Consider the following 18,946-nt stretch of genomic DNA (forward strand, 5'->3'; position numbering starts at 1 on the left):
CCTAATCCGATATGGTAATATCGATTTTAGCGCTACTCCTCTCGTCGGGGAGGAGTACAGAAATCAATTTAAAGAGCCCTTTATATCGATATAAAGGGCCTCGTAGTGTGGACGAGTACAGCGTTAAATCAGTTTAACGCTGCTAAAATTGGTTTAAACGTGTAGTGTAGACCAGGCCTAACCAAAGCATACTCAACGAGTCCACTGACATCAATCAAAATGGAAAGGTTCTCAGAGTTTAACTGAGAGCATTTCAGCAACCAATTAGCTTCCTAGGACCAGAAAGGCACAATACACTTTTCAAATAAAAAAGGAAGTCTTCTTTTCTATCCGGAAGTGAAGGATACCACCAATCACTTACTAATATATAGAAACAACATGCTTCTAATTAAGAACAAGCATCCAAGGGACAAATGGAGTTTATGAAACAGTTAATTTATCTCATGTCTGTAGTTATCAAGAACCAGTATTTGCAATGACTCTGTCATGTAAAGTAATGCATAGGGCCTGAAGAGAGTCATTTAAAAAATGCCTTCATGCACATTTGTTTTCGCACAGAAGACATGAACACAAATTAGATTCCATGGCCAAAGGCATTTTCTTTTTCTGTAATGTATTTGTTCATAGTAAATAAAGTCTAATGTGGCACTGAAAACCAGATGAGATCTTGAATTTATCCAGTTTTACAGCCAGGATGACTGAGACAGAGGTCAAGTTATTTTCCACAAAGTCTCACAATTAGTAAACATCCCAGTATGAAATCAATTTTTACCCAGAACTCTTTTGATTCCTAGCTGTAATTTGAGTTCCAACCACTACCATAGCGATCATCATTAAAAAGTCAACACTAAACAACACTCTGATATTTAGGATACCATCATTAAGTCCTAATTATAAGTAGTGGGAAATACTGTAATCTCTCAGGTACAATAGTATGGTACTGTTGGCAAATGTTAACTATTTAATGGTGACCATCATGCTCTCTCTACTTCTGTTAATGTATTCAGTAGGTTCAGAAATCCTAAGAATCTTTTATTGTGACCTAAGCATTAGGTAATTAAAACTACAGCATTAAATATTTTAATTAAAGGAGTATAATTTAAGAGACTTTAGCATCTAAACTAGACCTGGGGATTATACAACCATGTTGATAGTCTAAAGTTTTCCTTTCATAGTCAGCAGGCATTTTTTTCTACCTGCAGAATAGTCACTAAGGATTAATCTTGCTGTTCACTGCATGCAAGTGCACCCCTGTGCCCAAATGCAGCTTCAATGACTTCAGTAGGATTCTGCGTGGATAGAAGGGTGCACTCTTATGCTAGATCAGGGCCTAAGTTTCAGTCCTGCTATGAGCTCCTTGCAGGCAGGCTCTTACATCTGCAGGAGCATCACTGATTCAAAACTAAAAATGTATATAAATTCTTAAGGCCCAGGAGTTCTGAAGGGAGTGCTGAATGGGGCCTTTAGCTAGCAATGACTCCAACTATGTACGATAAAATCCCTCTTTTGAATTGAATTAAAATTTAATTTGCCACAATTAGGCCAAACAGGAGGGAATAACAGCTGTTCCCAACTGATGACAGATACTGCTCACATAGTGACAATTCTGTCAGAAAACGAAAAATGTTCCAAAACTTTTTCCAGAAATATATTGTTCCTTTAGGAGCAATAAAACATTCACAAATTTCACTAACACGTTTTAAAAATCATTCTTTACAACAAGCAGAAGGAAAATTTACCATTTAACTTTGTATTATCACAAGCTAAACAAAAATTATGTAAATTTTGCTTGTAATAGATTGGAGACTGAAACCAATCACATCAAAAATTAATCCAAGTCCCCACAAAAGTGTATAATTTGGGGGAAAAATAGTTTAGTACACATGAAAAGTGATAGCTTATTTGACTCCACATGAAAAATGCCAAATTCACAGGCCCGTAGACTGAAGTTTTCTTTTTTCTCAACAAAGCACTAGTGACATCAGTGCATATTTCCCTCACACCTTACGATATTCACCACATAAAGGCAATTAAGAGTGAACATTACAAGAGTTTAGTGCAGTTTAGCTTATGTCTATGAGTCCTGTATGATCTAATACCAATTGGTTTCTGACTTGGGTTTAGGTTCTTAGAAACCTCATATGCTTGACAATGAGCTTTATCCCATAGGGATGTAATGTACTGACTACATGTAACAACAGCCTCTGTTGGCTGGAATCAGACTTGATTATGTTTGTAATTAAATTGCTTTCTAGTATTTGGCCTATCAAGAAGAAAAATCCTTAGAGTAAAACTCCCACTGACTTCAATGGGGCCAAGAATTCACCCTTACTGTTATAAACTGAGATTCTCCAAGTGGAGAAATCTGAATGCCCCATATTGCATAATTGTAGTGTAGCTGACAACTGTAGTGTCTGTTGTTTGTGACTATTAATTTTTTACAAGAACACAGTAAAGTTAACAGTGAAAAAAAAGCACAATAATAATTTCATTGCTTGGGTTTCCAGGACTACTATTTTCAACTAGACAATGGAATCCCGGGAGGAAGGGCATACATCATGTATATTAAATTTGTATCACTTTGAAACTTCATATACATTTATTAATCAAGTTAAATATATATGGCTGTCTGGTACTCTATATACATTTCTGGTTATTCATCAACCAGTAAAAAAAAACAAAATTAAAATGATTTTTGGAATGTAATCTGAAACACTGCACAATCTGATTTTGTATACATATTTCTTTATTCGTAACCTGGGCTGTTTACTTCACATGCATAATACTTTACCATAAAGTGTCAAGTTTGGCATGGTTTTATAGTTCTGTACAAGTGCAGAAATAAAGAAAAAAGGAATAAAATTCTGAAAAAAGTGATCTAATGAATCTGTACCTACCTGATTACAAATTTATATTCAGTTACGCTCTGTTGTGCTACAGAATTTGGGACATTGGTTCCACTGTTGTCCAAACTACTCTGTACAGCATTCCTCAGAGCATGCAGCTTAAACAAAAGGCAAAAACAAACCAATTCATAGATAGTTTCAAAATTCATGGAGGAAACTATACTGCACACATTGTAACCTGAAATGAACCAGTTAGCCACTAAATGACAGGAAACTGCTACTCCAACAAGGTAATTGGAAACAGATGAAGGATTTAGTTTCTGTACTCACTTTGCATCTCCTCAAATGATGATTTCAGAGATTCATGAGTGAAATCAAAAACTACAGAAACCTCATAGATTAGTATTCATGGTTCAACAGTCATGACAGGAGTGACCTTGAAACAAGGGCAATGGGACTGCATACAAATATTGAAGAGGATCACTTTCACTTATCTATAGACTAATGAAACAAGCACTGAGCTGCTTGTAAACATTTTGTGTATAGTACATCACCTTGATGGACAAAATGTTCTATGATCGCTACTCAGCTGAAAGCAAAGCAAACTTTAAATAGCTAAAAAGGCTAAATATATCAATGTGGTAAATAAACACACTAGGAAAAATCTGTTCAGGATTCAAATCTAACCAAATACTTTTGCATTTCTGCTGAGTATATCTATTTACCTTCCCTCCATCATGCTGGTATCTAAGCATCTCACAAAAATTCATTAATTTTTCTTCACAACTTCCAGAGAGGATAGGGAATTACTGTTACCCATATTTTACAGATAGGAATCTGAGGCACAGTGAGATTAAATGACTTGCTCGATCTCACTCAAGTAGGCTAAACTAAATCTGAGTCCCCATCTAGTGCCTTAACTACAAGACTCTTCCTCTCAAATAAAGTATTTCTTTCTGGTGCTTTCTTTCACCCTAATCTTGACAATAAGAACATAAGAATGGCCATACTGAGTCAGACCGAAGGTCCATCCAGCCCTGTATCCTATCTACTGACAGTGGCCAATGCCAGGTGCCCCAGAAGGAGTGAACCTAACAGGTAATGATCAAGAGATCTCTCTCCTGCCATCCATCTCCATCCTATGACAAACAAAGGCTAGGGACAACATTCCTTACCAATCCTGGATAAGCCATTAGTGGATTAGCCTCCATCAATTTATCTAGTTCCTTTTAAACCCTGTTATAGTTCCTGAGCCTTCAATATCCTCCTCAGGTCCAGGAGTTCCACAGGTTTACTTGCACTGTGTGAAGAACTTCCTTTATTGTTTTAAACCTCTGCCTATTAATTTCATTTGGTGGGCCTAGCTCTTAATATTATGGAACAAGTTAATAACTTTCTATTCACTTTCTCCACACCACTCGTGATTTTTTATACCTCTATCAATATCCCTCTTAGTTTCCCTCTTTCCAAGCTGAAAAAAGTCCTAGCCTCTTGAATCTCTCCTCATAGGAAACCTTCCAAACCCCAATCATTTTAGTGCCCTTCTGTGAATCTCTTTTCTTAATGCCAGTAATCTTTTTGATGAGGAAACCACATTTATACGCAGATATTCAAATATGGGCGTACCAATGGATTTATATTATTAGGGCCAATAAGATATTTCTGTCTTACTCTCTATCCCCCTTTAATGATTTCCTAATAGCACTGTTGCTTTTTTGACTGTCGCTCACACACTGCCGTGACGTCTTCATAGAACTACCCACAGATGACTCCAAGACCTTCCTGATTATTTCTAGCTAAATTAGCCCCATCATATTTTATGTATAGGTCGGTTATTTTTTCCAATGTGCATTGCTTTACAGTATCCACATTGAATTTCATTTGCCCTGCAATAACTTAATTTACATAAGATGCCTTTGGTGAAGACCTTGTCAAAGCTTTCTGGAAATCTATGTACACTATGTCCATACGCTCTCCCTTGTCCACATGCTTGTTGACCCTTCAAAGAACTCTAATAGATTATTATGACATGATTTCCCTTTATAGAAACCATGTTGACTTTGCCAACAATTTATGTTTCTATGTGTCTGACAATTTTATTCTTTTACTACTGTTCATCTAATTTGCCCGGTACTGACTTAGACTACCAGTCTGTTATTGCCAGGATCACCTCTAGACCCCTTTTTAAATATTGGCATTACATTACTATCTTCCAGTCATTGGTTACAAAGCCGATTTAAACGACAGGTTACAAACATATTAATAGTTCCGCAATTTAACATTTGAGTTCTTTCGGAACACTTGATGAATGCCAATCTGGTCCCAGTGACTTGTCATGTTAAGTTTATCAACTTAATTCCAAACCTCTTCTAGTGACACTTCAATCTGTGACAATTCCTAGAAAAGTCAGCTCAGGTTTGGGAATCTCCCTAACATCCTCAGCCGTCGAAGACTGAAGCAAAGAATCCATTTAGTTTCTCCGCAATGACATTATCATCTTAAGTGCTCCTTTTGTATCTCGATCGTCTCAGGGGCCCCATTGGTTGTTAGCAGGCATTCTGCTTCTTATGACGAATTAAAAACATTTATGTTGATTACCTTTTGAGTTTTTGGCTAGCTTCTTCAAACTCTTTTTTGGCTTTTCTTACTACAATTTTACACTTAATTTGACAGTGTTTATGCTCCTTTCTATTTATCTCACTAGGATTTGACTTCACTTTATAAAAAATGCATTTTTATCTCTCACTGCTTTTCTACATGGTTGTTAAGCCACAAGTGGCTCTTTTTTAGTTCTTTTACTGCGTTTCTTAATTTGGGTATACATTTAAGTTGGCCTCTATTATGGTGTCTTTAAAAAGCATCCATGCAGCTTGCAGGGATTTCACTTAGTCACTTACTTTTTAATTTCTGTTTAACTAACCCTCATTTTTTGCATAATTCCCCTTTTTGAAATTAAATGCCACAGTGTTTGTGCTGTTGAGATGTTCTTCCACCACAGGGATGTTAAATGTTATTATATTATGGTCACATTTCCAAGTGGTCCTCTAACAGTTAATCTTGGACCATTCTCCTGCGCTCCACTCAGGACTAAATTAAGATTGCCTCTCCTTTGTGGTTCCCGTCCAGCTGCACCAAGAAGCAATCATTTAAAGTATCGAGAAATTTTGTCTCTGCATTGTCGTCCTGAGGTGACATGAACCAGTCTAATATGGAATAATTGAAATCCCCACTGTTTATTGAGTTCTTAATTCTGATAGCCTCTCTTAATCTCCCGTAGCATTTCATAGTCACTATCACTGTCCTGGTGAGGTGGTCGATAATAGATCCTTACTGTTATATTCTTATTAGAGCATGGAATTACTATCCATGGAGATTGTAAGGAACATGTGGATTCATTTAAGATTTTTAGTTCATTTGACTCTACATTTTCATTCACATATTGTGCCACTCCTTCTCCTCCTCCCCCATCCACATGACCTCTTCTGTCCTTCCAATATATTTTGTACCCCGGAATGATTGTGTCCCATTGACTAGTCTCACTCCACCAGGTTTCTGTGATGCCTATTATATCAATATCCTCCTTTAACACGAGGCACTCTAGTTCACCCATCTTATAATTTAGACTTCTACCATTTGTGTACAAGCACTTTAAAAAATTGTCTCTGTTTGTCTGTCTGCCCTTTTCTGATGTGTCAGATTCTTTTTTATGTGAATGTTTCTCATCTGATCTGGCTCATACTTTATCCTCTCCCATTCTCTCCTCCTGACTAAAACCTAGAGAATCTCTATCAATAGACTTTCGTCTTAAGAGAAGTCTCTGTCCGATCCACATGCTCCTCTACAGCAATCGGATTTCCTCCATCTCTTAGTTTAAAAACTGCTCTGCAACCTTTTTAATGTTTGGAACCAGACTGCTGGCACTTCTTTGATTTAGGTGGAACCCATCCTTCCTGTACAGGCTCTTCCTATCCCAAAAGTTTCCCCAGTTCCTAATAAATCTAAATCTCTCCTGTCTACACCATCATTGTCTCACAATGGGTGAAACAGACATAAAACTACAGTAAGCCTCAGTTGATAATTTCAGATACTGTACTAAACAAGAACAGGACAAGCAATTCCTATTTTCAGTTGATTGTAACTTTCTCAAATCATGATCCTGTGTCTTAAATTTCTCATGCTTGATCTTAAATTTTCTCATTCTCATGCCTGGAATAACTTCTCATACCCCAATGTCTTCATTTATTATACCACCAGGTTTTGGTGATAAATATATTAAGTGTGACAATATATAAATAAAATCAGAATATTTAGCACAGATATAAAGCAGGAAACCAGAATTTTATTTTAATGGAACCAAGTATTTATAAACATGACTGTTTTCCTTAAAAATGTCAAGATAAGAAATTCATGTCAATACAATGGAAACAAATAATAATTGTATTCCTTTTCACCTAGAACTGAGACTAAGCTTCACTCACCTTTCTCCATCTTTGTATGCTGTTTTTCCCTTTCTGCCTGTCTGAGTCACTGTACACAACTCGGTAAAGCCATATCTACCATTCACTGCAAAACATTTTTGATACTCTGTATAAAGGATGCTATGTAAATTCTATTGTATTAAAACAATTTTACTGACTTGTATCTCAGATCCCTTTAGAGATTCTATTTTAAATAAACAAACAGGTAGGTCTGCACTGAACATGGAGTAAAGTTTCACTATGCTGTTGGACACATTTTAATCAGCTTTCAATTGAAATTCATTTGAACTGATGTTAAAGAACAAATATTTTTTGGGGGGGGGTTAAAACTTTATAGAAAAACAGGATTATTTTCAACAAAATATATTATTCATGGCACAAAGCTAGAAGTTACATTGCTACATTTTGAAGACTCAAATTCAGTTTTAACCTTAAACTAGCTACTGAGTATCTCAACACGCTAGAGCATACAGTGAAAATACCTTATCTGTAAGGAGTTTGGTAAGGTTTTGCTGTCTTCTTGCTAGATATTGATCATACAACTGAGCCAATTTGGCTGCCAAAACATGTTCACGGCTAAAACAGGGATGATGGGTGAATATTAACCCAGAAATATCAATGTCCAGTTGAAACTGTCCCTGAGGGTCCCCAGATCCAACAATATATTGGTTGGCATGCATAGGTTTCATTGCCTGAAATGAAGAAAATAAAAGAGTGAAATATTTAAGACTATTCTGACGTGTGCATTAAAGTTTGTAAAGATCGTCCTGTGACAGGCAATAACCCACTTGTCTATACCTAATAATAACATGCCTGTACCTGAGTTTTTAGAACAGAAAAATGTGTCTTGTTTAATAAAAAAAAATCCTTGCTTTAAGAATCCAGCTCCACAGGCTACCAACAGATCTTTTACACTACACAGTTAAAAAAAAAAAAAATACGAACTGGATCTGTCCATCAATGGCAAACTCACCTGAATGTCCTGCTCAATAACTTCAATTACTCTTGACTAAAAGTTGCATGATAAGTATTGCCTAGGAAAACGGTACTTGAGAACACTAATAAACGCAGTGCACAGCAAATAGGCACAGCCAAACTAGTTAAACAGAAACATATGAATACAACTCATTTGCATCCTAATCAACATAGGATAGATTGAATCTGTGGATGTGGATTCTTGAAAAAAGGAAATTTTCAGCCAGCAAGAAAAATTCTCCTATTTGTAAGGCCCTACTTAAACTTGTGTTATTGCAGATTCCGCAATGTTAGGCTTCTACCACTATTTTGACATGCAAGCCCTTCTGGGCTCAGGGCTGACAGTGGGAGCCCCATGTTCCTGTTGTCAGCCCTAGCCCCAGCTCTCAGCCCCAGGCGGCCAACAGCGGGAACCCCCACTCTCAGCCCAGGTGGCTGATGGTGGGAGCCCCTGCTCTTAGCCTCGTGTTCCCACTGTCAGCTCCAGCTGGCCAACAGCGGGAACGCCCCATTCTCAGCCCTTGGCAGCTGACAGTGGGTGCCCCTGCTATCAGCACCATGTTCCCGCTGTTAGCCCCAGGTGCCCAGCAGCAAGAGCCCCCACTCTTAAACCCAGGTGGCCAAGAGCGGAAAATAATAATAATAATAGACTTTATTGCCACAAATAAGGTCCATTATTACTTTTCTGCCATTTTCCATGGCTTGTCTGCAACTTAGCCACATTTTTTTGACAATCATCCCACAATTCAAGTAGGGCCTTACCTATCTGCCATCAAATTCAAGTCCACAGGACCAGTATATGGATCTCAGTGAACATACGCAGGGAAAACCAATTGGCTGCTTTAGACATTTCCCCTAAGGAATTTTCCCAGGAAGCTGCCATGACTTAGGAAATGAGCCCAGATATTAGAGGGAAGAGGCAGGCCTTACCCTGTGGGCCTCCAGAATGGCCCTGAAGATCCATCTTGATACAGGCTTCTACCCCTTTGATGTTGAGTGACATAACACAAAGAGGGCCTTAGATTTCCTAAACAACTTGATGTGGCCAACATCAAGTGCTTGGCAGCTTCTCTTTGGGAGGAGGAATAGCTTCAGGCAGGAAGAGGAAGCACCAAGGAATTCTCCTTGAGCTCCAGGATGAACACTTGAGATGCCAAATAGCCAGCAGCCTGTAAAGTGAGTTACTCTGACTCTGAACTGGAGATTCTGCTCAGATTGGGCACTGAAGGAGCCATATGGAAAAACTGGAATTGGGAGCAGGAAAGCCCACCAAATTTCTCCCTGGTTAGTTGGTTTGGGGTGTGCTCTGCTTTCTTCTGGAGAAGTGGCTTTCCCTCTAGTTATACTGGTATAACCAGGAGAGGTAAAAAGGCCACCTTGCTTCCCCATAATGCTGCAGGGGAATACTCATGTTAGTCAAGCCCAGTGAGATCTGTGATTTAAGTTCAAGGGGAAAGGATATTAGGGACAGTGTTTTGGGTCTTGCATCCCCCTACCACTGTCTACAATATCTTCTAGGGGATTCAGCTGCTTCGCAACAGCCCTCCACAGCCCAAAGGAAGGCAGGAATGGCTGATCAGATATTCTTCACAGTAAAGCAACTGCAACCAGGACTGGCAGAAGAGCACAACGCACTCCTTACTGGCCTCAGCTGACCTCTTCTTAAGAGCCTGATGCTGGGATGGCTAATCAAATATTCCACGTACAAGAACCATCACAGCTAGGGTGAGTGGTGATGGAGTGCAGCTTGCAGGCTCTCTGTCAGAGCCAAGAGGACTTCAGTTGCTGCACTGCTCCTCTCCAGGCATGGTGAGAGGGACCAAGGGAACCTCTGGCCTGGCCAATCATTATGCCCTTGCTACTTCCTGACAAAAGTCGACACAGCTTGCCTACGTGCACTTGAAGTATTCATCAAGGGGCTCCAGCGCAGAACCAGATGAACTTATGCTTTGTCTTCTCAACAAGCTTATGCACCATCTTATATGGCTGTTCTTACCAGACAGAGTCCGTCAGGAAGGAATAATGCACTGGTGATGCTCCCCTTTTGGGCAGAGAATCAAACCTCAAATCAGTTCAGGAATTGTAGAGGACAAGAGCCCTGGTTTTCTTACATTTTTCTTTTTTTAATTTGATTTTCTTTGGTTTGCCTTTGTTTCAGCTCTGCAGCCGGAGCAATATTGGGTAAAATTTTCAAAAGGCCATAAGTGACTTTGGAGCTGAAGTCCCATTGTCAAAAGTGACTTGGACACATATGAGCCTATGTCTCACCAAAATTTAGCAGGACTTACACTCCTAAGGGCCTAAATTATTTTTGAAAATGGGAATTAGGTATTTTTGCAATTTTACCCTTAGCCAACATGCTTGCACTGTGGAGGCAGAACAGAGACCGGAAAGCATCTCTAGATCAGTCTGGTTAGTCCTTCCCTGCCAATGAAGTGCAGATTTAGTTTTGCCTCTTTCTGCATTGCAGGCCCATTAATAGACCTGTGGGACTGGATTTGATGGAGAATTATGTGTTTGTAATTGTCACTAGGGCCAGTTGATGAGCAACTTTCAGACTGGTAGTGCAGCAGCAGCTGGAAGAATTCTCATCTCACAGAAGTGGAAGCCTTATTACATGCTAATGGTTCATGGTTTCTCCAAAGAAGGAAAGAAAGCTTTAAGAAAGGTTTCAGAAATAGAGTCACTGAAGTGAAACGGTACCTGTTTGAATCTGCCCACATTAGATTATTCTTTTCTTTGCACAAGTGTAGCAACACCAATGCAGCTTCACTGTGCAAACTCCTAGGCTAGATGTGCTGCACCAATGTAAAAAGACACTTGAACTGGTACAGCTTAACCCAGTGCAAGTCACTTTTTACATGAGGACACCACATTTAGGGGTTTGGACTGGTCTAGCCATAACAGTGTAAGACACTCATTGTAGACAAATCCTTGAATTGGTCCTAAAATTTCATAGTTAAGGATTCCTGACAGTATAGTAACCAATACTAAATGGTGTCACAGTAATGACATATATGAAATGCAACCTACCTTTCTATATAATGTTTCAAGTTCTGGTTCTATGCCTTCCTCCAATGAAAATATTGGCGGTCTCGTAGAAGATTGTTTAATTGGACTAGGCAATGCTAAGAGTTTGCCATCATCTCCAAACCACCTTTTTCCCTATGAATAATAAAGTGAGATAACATTTTTTGTAACTTTTATATGGGAATGACTTGCAATTATACTATTATTCCAGAAAACAACATCTCACATTTCTGGACACACTTAGCTTTTAAATCTTTTTCTTTAAGAAAGCAAACAAGCAAAACAATTTAAGCATGAGTAACTTGTGAGTGGCATCCCCCATGTGTTTTAGCTGATTCACACAGAAAATGCTGAGTATACTGCAGTCGACTGACAAGCCCCAGACCCAAAGGCGATACATCTAAGGATCCTGTCTGAACCCTCCCTATGTTACCATTTTTCTTAAATCTCCCAACCTTGCACATTTAGGAAACATCCTAATGTACACAAGGCATATGATGCAAACTGCATGCTTGTTGATATTGCTAAAACTACAAGAAATGTAATGGACAGATCCATCAATAGCTATTAGCCAAGATGGTCAGGGATCCAATCTCGTGCTCTGGGAGTCTCTAGCCTTTGAGTACCAGAAGCTGGCAGTGGACGACAAGGGATGCATCACTCAATGATTACCTGTTCTGTTCATTCCCGCTGAAGCACCTGGCATTGGCCACTGTCAGAAGACAGGATACTGGGCTAGATGGACCATTGGTCTGACCCAATATGGTTGTTCTGATGGTCTTAATCTGTCTAACCAAGATGTTATGCAAATCTTAAATTAAATTTTATAGTGCTCACTTTTGATTTACTTTAATTTTCTAATAAATAATAACAATAACCAGCTCTTCCATAACACTTTTCATCAGCAGATAGCAAAGCACTTTATAAAATAATTCATTATCACTATCCCCATTTTGCACATGGGAAACTGAAGTACAGAGCAGTGACATGACTTACTCAAGGTCACCCAGCAGGCTATTAGCAGAGCTGGAAATAGAAGCCAAGTCTTCTAAGTCCCAGTCCAATGCTCCATTTGATAGGTCACATTGTAGAACCGATGAATGAAATTGTTTTTAATTGTTCGCTTTATTAATGTAACTTCATAAGTAAAGTTTTATGAATGAAACAACATTCATTCATAAAACCAGTTATAGCTGTTCAGCCAGTTGCCCTTGTAAGTTTCACTGTCAATCCAATTTCTGCTTAAATCACTGAGACTTGCACTGTTTCAGTATTGTAACTTCTATTCACTGTTTTCTATCCACTACACTTGTCTATATTTGAGGGGTAGCCGTGTTAGTCTGGATCTGTAAAAGCAGCAAAGAGTCCTGTGGCACCTTATAGATTAACAGACATACTCTGATATTAGGAATGGCAATATACAAAAACCTGTAGGAGAACACTTCAATCTCCCTGGACACACAATAGCAGATTTAAAGGTAGCCATCTTGCAGCAAAAAAACTTCAGGACCAAACTTCAAAGAGAAACTGCTGAGCTTCAGTTCATCTGCAAATTTGACACCAACAGCTCAGGATTAAACAAATGGCTAGCCAACTTCAAAAGCAGTTTCTCCTCCCTTGGTTTTCACATCTCAACTGCTAGAAGAGGGCCTCATCCTCCCTGATTGAACTAATCTCGTTATCTCTAGCCTGCTTCTTGCTTGCATATATACACCTGCCCCTGGAAATTTCCACTACATGCATCTGACGAAGTGGGTATTCACCCATGAAAGCTCATGCTCCAATACATCTGTTAGTCTATAAGGTGCCACAGGACTCTTTGCTGCTTTTACACTTGTCTATATTGTAACTTCTGTTCTTTGTTTGCCATATTGTAATTCAAACCCCATTTTAAAATGCTTACTCCATTTTGAAAAAGCTTGCTGCAACCTTCATTTTTGCAAACCCTGCTGTAATCTAATTAGTTTAGGTTAAATGTGTGAATGAGGTAGTATGGATGATGGAATCAACCTCCAGCCACCAGCCTGTCCTGATGAAATAGAGTTCAAACACCAATGGCTGAAAATGCAAACAACAGCCCTAATAAAGTAAGAAGAGTCCACCCTAAAAAGAAAAGAACAAAGGCACAATAGAAGGAAGATCAAAGCCAGGTCCAAGGCTCAAAGTCACGTCTGCAATAGACGGGTGATCAATGACACCGAACCCAGAGGCAGCGTGACACAGCAAGACCTATAGAATCTGGATTCAAACTAAAGCCTATAAAAAGGATGGGTGAGATGGAAGGTTTTGGGAGGGTAACGTACTGCTGCCAACATGGGAGGGCAAACCCAGCCTTTCCTTGTACCCGGCTTTCCTGGCCAGTTAGCTGCCACAAGCTACAATCCCAAGCCACAAACTCAAGCTATGTTCAGGACTGGTAACTATACAGCAGCTGCAGAATATCTGGAGGGTGTGTGTGTGTTTAGATATTAGTTATTGGTCATAAATCAAATTGTGTTATCATAACAAATGTGGCATCTTTGTCTTGCCCCCTGAAAAGATCCTGTGTAGTATTGTCCACATAACAACATTGCCTAACAATACCTTCTTAAGATAATTTTGGATTTAACCCGTTATTGCACTAATACCAGCAGAAGATTGCCAGAGACAAAGAAAATACATTTTTGTTCTCTGTTGAAAGATACAGTTTGAGTGGGAGGTACCTGGCCTGAAGCACTCCGTTGTTGCCAATTCCCCCCAAAATGCTTACTTTCTGATAAAAACCTTCAAAAATTCTGATACTGCTCTCAGACTGTTTTTTTTAATATATGTGGCCCATATGTTAAGCTGATTGTTCATGCTTCACCTGAAGGGTAACAAAATAAAAAATTAATAATCATAATGAAAGGGTCTGAATTTTGGACACTCCTGTTTGTGACATAAAAAGAACCTGAACCAGACATGAGTAATAATGTAGTGGTGACTTACCTGCTCCTGTCTCAGCATTCTGTTCTCTAGAATGTTTTGATTAGATAGTGACACTATGGGCCTTTCTCCTGTGTAAAGACCCTCATCTTCTAGGTACCTCGGCTGCATGTTTTCAGGCACCTTCTGAGACATAGGCACTAAAGAGAAATCAAATACGTAAGATATTTTATAACTGGAGATATAATTTATCAGCTTTCTAAGGACCTATACTGCTTTTTAAAAACTACATTGATATTTTGCTGCTGCAAAGGGAACACCTTAAAAATGCTGTCTGTGAAATTTGCCTGATGGCAATAACTAATATTGTTATGTACATAACCAAAACAGCTCTTATTTCCATAATAAGGATAGATCTATAGTATAAATTTATAACAACATTCTACTGGTGATAGTGTTTTGGCGTTGTTTGTTCATTTTTGGGCACAGCTTGTATTATTTCCCAGTATAGTTGATTCATGCACTCTGGGGCATAAACTCAAAACTTTCTAGATAGCAGCACCCACTGGGGCTGTATATCCACACTAACTACATCCTCACACCTCACCTTTCTATACAATCGGGTATATATATCGGGGTGTATATAAGGAGCACAGATCTAATTATCATTCTGTTTTCTCCACTAAATCAAGAATACACTCGCCATCACTGAGACAATTGAAAGCTGACGCTGTCGGACGCAAAGCACCCAGAACTGAGAACTCAAGAATACCAACATCAAAGATGTTGGCATTGAGAATGATCCAGATACCAATGCTAGCACATACTGCTAATGGGTTTGGGAAGAGTTGAGAGACTGATGGCTCTATTTCTTCTTCCTCCTCCTTCACAGAATGAGGCTGGGAAGCAAAAGCTTTTGAGGATTTAGCAGGCCCAGTGAGTGGACTTGACAATGGCTCCTGCCTCAACGCTGGATTTTGGGAAACACGACCACTAAGTTAGTGAGTGCCTAAGGTTGCTCAGCGTGCCTCTCAACAAGTCTAAGGCGGAAAACTATTGAAGACAGTTGGCAGTTTTCAAAGAGACATAGGTTGCCTACCCCGATCTAACATATGAGACAATTCAGTTAGGTTTCTGTGCTTCAGGACTCCCCCTCAGGCACAGATTCCTCTGGCTGTACCTACAGTACCACAGAGACCCTCAGACAACAGGTGCTATTGGAGGTTAGAGCAGACGTAGGCAACCTATGGCATGGGTGCCAAAGGCGGCACACAAGCTGATTTTCAGTGGCACTCACACTGCCCGGGTCCTGGCCGCCAGTCCAGGGGGGGCTTTGCATTTCAATTTAATTTTAAATGAAGCTTCTTAAACATTTTAAAAACCTTATTTACTTTACATACAACAATAGTTTAGTTATATATTATAGACTTATAGAAAGAGACCTTTTAAAAATGTTTAAATGTATTACTGGCATGCAAAACCTTAAATTAGAGTGAATAAATGAAGACTCGGCACACCGCTTCTGAAAGGCTGCCGACCCTTGGGTTAGAGTATGTTATATTTCAGTTAAATTTGGCAACAAAAGAAAAAAATGCATATCATACCTGTTAGGATGCTTGGAGTGAACAAAATTTCTCTTTCCTTCTGTAGTCGCTCAGAATAGCTTTTGTAGTCTGCAGGTTTTACTACTAGAAAATCACAAGCCATTTGATCCATAATGAATAAATCTTCTCTATCATTAACAAGGCAGTCCTCTTCATCCTATATTTTAAATGTAAAAATGTATTAGTTCTTTTATTTAGTATGAAATTCTGGTCTGGAAGACATCAATCTCACAATTTTGCATGCAAACAGAAAAATGGGGTTTATTTAAATTATGCTGTACAGTACATCCTTGCTATAACTAACCCCTCGGGATCCAAGCCATTTATTCTTTACAGCCAGAGGTTCACTACAGCAAAAGAGAACCACCATGGGGAGGGTGCGGGGGCAACAGCTCCTCCAGCCCTGGGGCTGTGCAAGGGCTGGAGGAGCTGTCAGCCCCTGCCACAGCAACAGGGCTTAAGGTGAGATCCAGAGACCGGGTTCATTATATTCAAAGGTTCATTGTTATGAAAGGCATTATAGCAAGGCTGTACTGTATTGGGTAAAGCTAGTTATTCACATTCATACACTGGAATAATCAAAATCAATATCATCACAGTTTATTCAAGATGTTAGCAAGTTACTATATATTAGAGTACTGGAAATAGAAACTCCATTTCATTTTAACAAAATGTACAGTTTACTAACAAATATGTTAAATGGGACAGATTCTACCACCCTTGCTGACATTGAGTAGTACACTAGTCTGCCAGTAATTCCTTTGGAATGATGGGACAATATGTGGAGGAAGATACTGCTCAATGTGAGAAAGGGTGGAAGAATCAGATTTGTAGTTACCACCATGAATTATCAACTATAATCACTTTTCCTTTATGTCTTGTCATCCTAATTTCATATTCTCTTGAAAAAGTAGCCTATCATGATTTTTTTTTCAAGTCTCTTTAATAAACATCCAATATTAGCCTCAGGTGAAATTGACAACTACTGATACAATGTCTACAATGTTCAGTTTACTATGAAACTCTTTTTTCTCATATATGGCTATGCAGCCTTACAAGGCTTCTGCATCAAGAGTGTCAATTATTTGTTATGTAATTGTTAAGCAAGAAGTACTTCACTACTAAAGAAAAAGCACTAACTGCAAACAAATCAATTTCCACCTCATCTCAGCATTTTGAAAATGTAATCCCAACATTTTGTTTTTAAAATAAATTATAAAATAAGTCAGTTTTTATTAAATGGATAAGCAAAAGTTAGCATAAAAAGTCTGAATAAAAATATTAAAAAGTGTGTCTATGATTTGTACCATTCCATCCTCTGTTTGTTCTTGCTGATGGCTTACTATAGATTCCTGTTCTTTCCCTTCCTCTTCCTCCTGATTTGATTCACTCTTCTTTTTGCTCTTAGTTTCATCCTTCATATTCTCTGGCTCAAGATCAAAATTGAATGTAAAAAAATTATAGGCTTCTTCAGCAGAAGGAAAATCAGTCTGGACCTAAGGAGAGAAGGTATCATTTATTCAAGATCACGTTTACAATTTTTTCATACAAGTAAAACAGTTAAAACTATCCTTTCATGAGTAACAGCAGTAATGTTTATGAATCACTTAAATAAAAATCACACAAACATCAAAACAATGAAATCAAGCATCTGTTAAACAGTTTATATATCAAACTCTTTTACCACTAATATCTCTACTACTTAATAAAGCATTTATAGTAAGATTTTTAAATATCAACTGCTTCAGTTTTTACTTAGTCATCTTTTTAAATACAAATATACTTAGGAAATGATCAGAGGCTAGGATTATGTTGTGGCTGTGAAAGGTGAAGGGGGTGGTGGTGGTAGAGGGCATCATACAAACAACAGTTTTGAGAGGTCTTTTGCACACAGAAATCACAGGCAGGACCAATGCCCTCTGAGGAAGTTTAGAGGAGCACAATGAGAATTGACTTCTATATCTTCCATGCTGAAGGCCCCAGACTCTGCCAGACAGTACTGAAGGGGTAAGGTGGAAAGACATTGTCCAGTCCTGCCTCCTGTAACACAGCTGGTAGTGCCTGCACTCAAGAAGCACAAGTTGTGGGACTCTCCTGCCCCTGCACACAGCGTCAAAATCTGCCCCTAAGAGGCAGAACGAATCTTTAAAATTTATACCCAGTGACCCAATTAACAGCAGTATTTTGTTACCACACATGTAATAGTAGGAGTATTGTTGCGGCTGTCAGTCAATGAGAGAAATGTCTAACAAGAAGCGAGAGCTCCTATGGTCCCCAGCCCCTGGGCCCACATTGTTCTGATTTCAGAATTCATGTTCTCTTTTATCAGAGATTTTTGTGGCTATTTTTAATATTTGTTGACAGAGTTGCCATGCGTATTTATGAAGATGATCATATTTTAATTGTTTATTACATTCTTAAGCCCCCTGACAATGAGGAGGGCATTTTTCAAATTAAGATCCCAATCCTGCCAGCTGCTCCACCCAGTGAAAATCCTGCAGCCACACCAAGCCCCACTGAGGTAAGTAAAGGTTACTGTAATTAAGGAAAATGATTCTTACATGTGACTTTTGCTTGAGTTTTTTGACGGAATCACGAAACTTGACTCTAGAAGACATCTGGGATTCATCCTCTTGCATCTGCCTTGACTCATCTTCAGACTGCATAAAAAAAAATCTTTAAAGTTATCATACAAGTTATTTACAGACACATCAAAATGAAGGTGGTGAGTAGTTGAGTATACTGATTAACTGCTGCATGTTCACAGTCCAATTTTATTCTGATCAAACGTTTATTAGAAAGTGGGTGCATTTGCTAGTTACAATTAACTCTTTTCTCTTCTAAAGCAAAACAAAACCACTCAAACCATTTAATGAAACTTGTCTGATCCTGATTATGTAAGGAGGGGCAGAAACAACATTTTTTGAAACCGGAAGGGGATACTATATTCGCCTACGAGCACGACCTACTATTATTCTTATATATTATGTACATTGGAATTATTGCGTTCACTGATTATCCTCATTTCACTAAGTTTCCATGATGCCTATTATATCAATACCCTCATTTAATGCCAGGCTCTCTAGTTCATCCATCTTAGTATTTAGAT

General features: G+C 38.7%; 1 protein-coding gene across 2 annotated transcripts in view; it reads right to left on the reverse strand.

Annotated features, from left to right (window-relative positions):
* The window catches only part of CC2D2A (coiled-coil and C2 domain containing 2A), a 143,414-nt gene that overhangs the window by 114,330 nt on the left and 10,138 nt on the right, over nucleotides 1-18,946 (reverse strand). For both annotated transcript variants that reach the window (XM_075066578.1, XM_032773944.2), the window contains exons 2-8: nucleotides 18,399-18,497; nucleotides 17,145-17,333; nucleotides 15,838-15,994; nucleotides 14,297-14,433; nucleotides 11,333-11,464; nucleotides 7,807-8,016; nucleotides 2,898-3,004 (exon numbers count right to left, since the gene is read on the reverse strand). In XM_075066578.1, the coding sequence (XP_074922679.1) occupies nucleotides 2,898-3,004; nucleotides 7,807-8,016; nucleotides 11,333-11,464; nucleotides 14,297-14,433; nucleotides 15,838-15,994; nucleotides 17,145-17,333; nucleotides 18,399-18,476 (1,010 nt within the window). In that variant the 5' untranslated portion in view covers nucleotides 18,477-18,497. The remainder of the gene's footprint in view (nucleotides 1-2,897; nucleotides 3,005-7,806; nucleotides 8,017-11,332; nucleotides 11,465-14,296; nucleotides 14,434-15,837; nucleotides 15,995-17,144; nucleotides 17,334-18,398; nucleotides 18,498-18,946) is intronic.

This window comes from Chelonoidis abingdonii, chromosome 5 (assembly GCF_003597395.2).
Source record: "Chelonoidis abingdonii isolate Lonesome George chromosome 5, CheloAbing_2.0, whole genome shotgun sequence".
In the NCBI taxonomy this organism is placed as follows: Eukaryota; Metazoa; Chordata; order Testudines; family Testudinidae; genus Chelonoidis; species Chelonoidis abingdonii.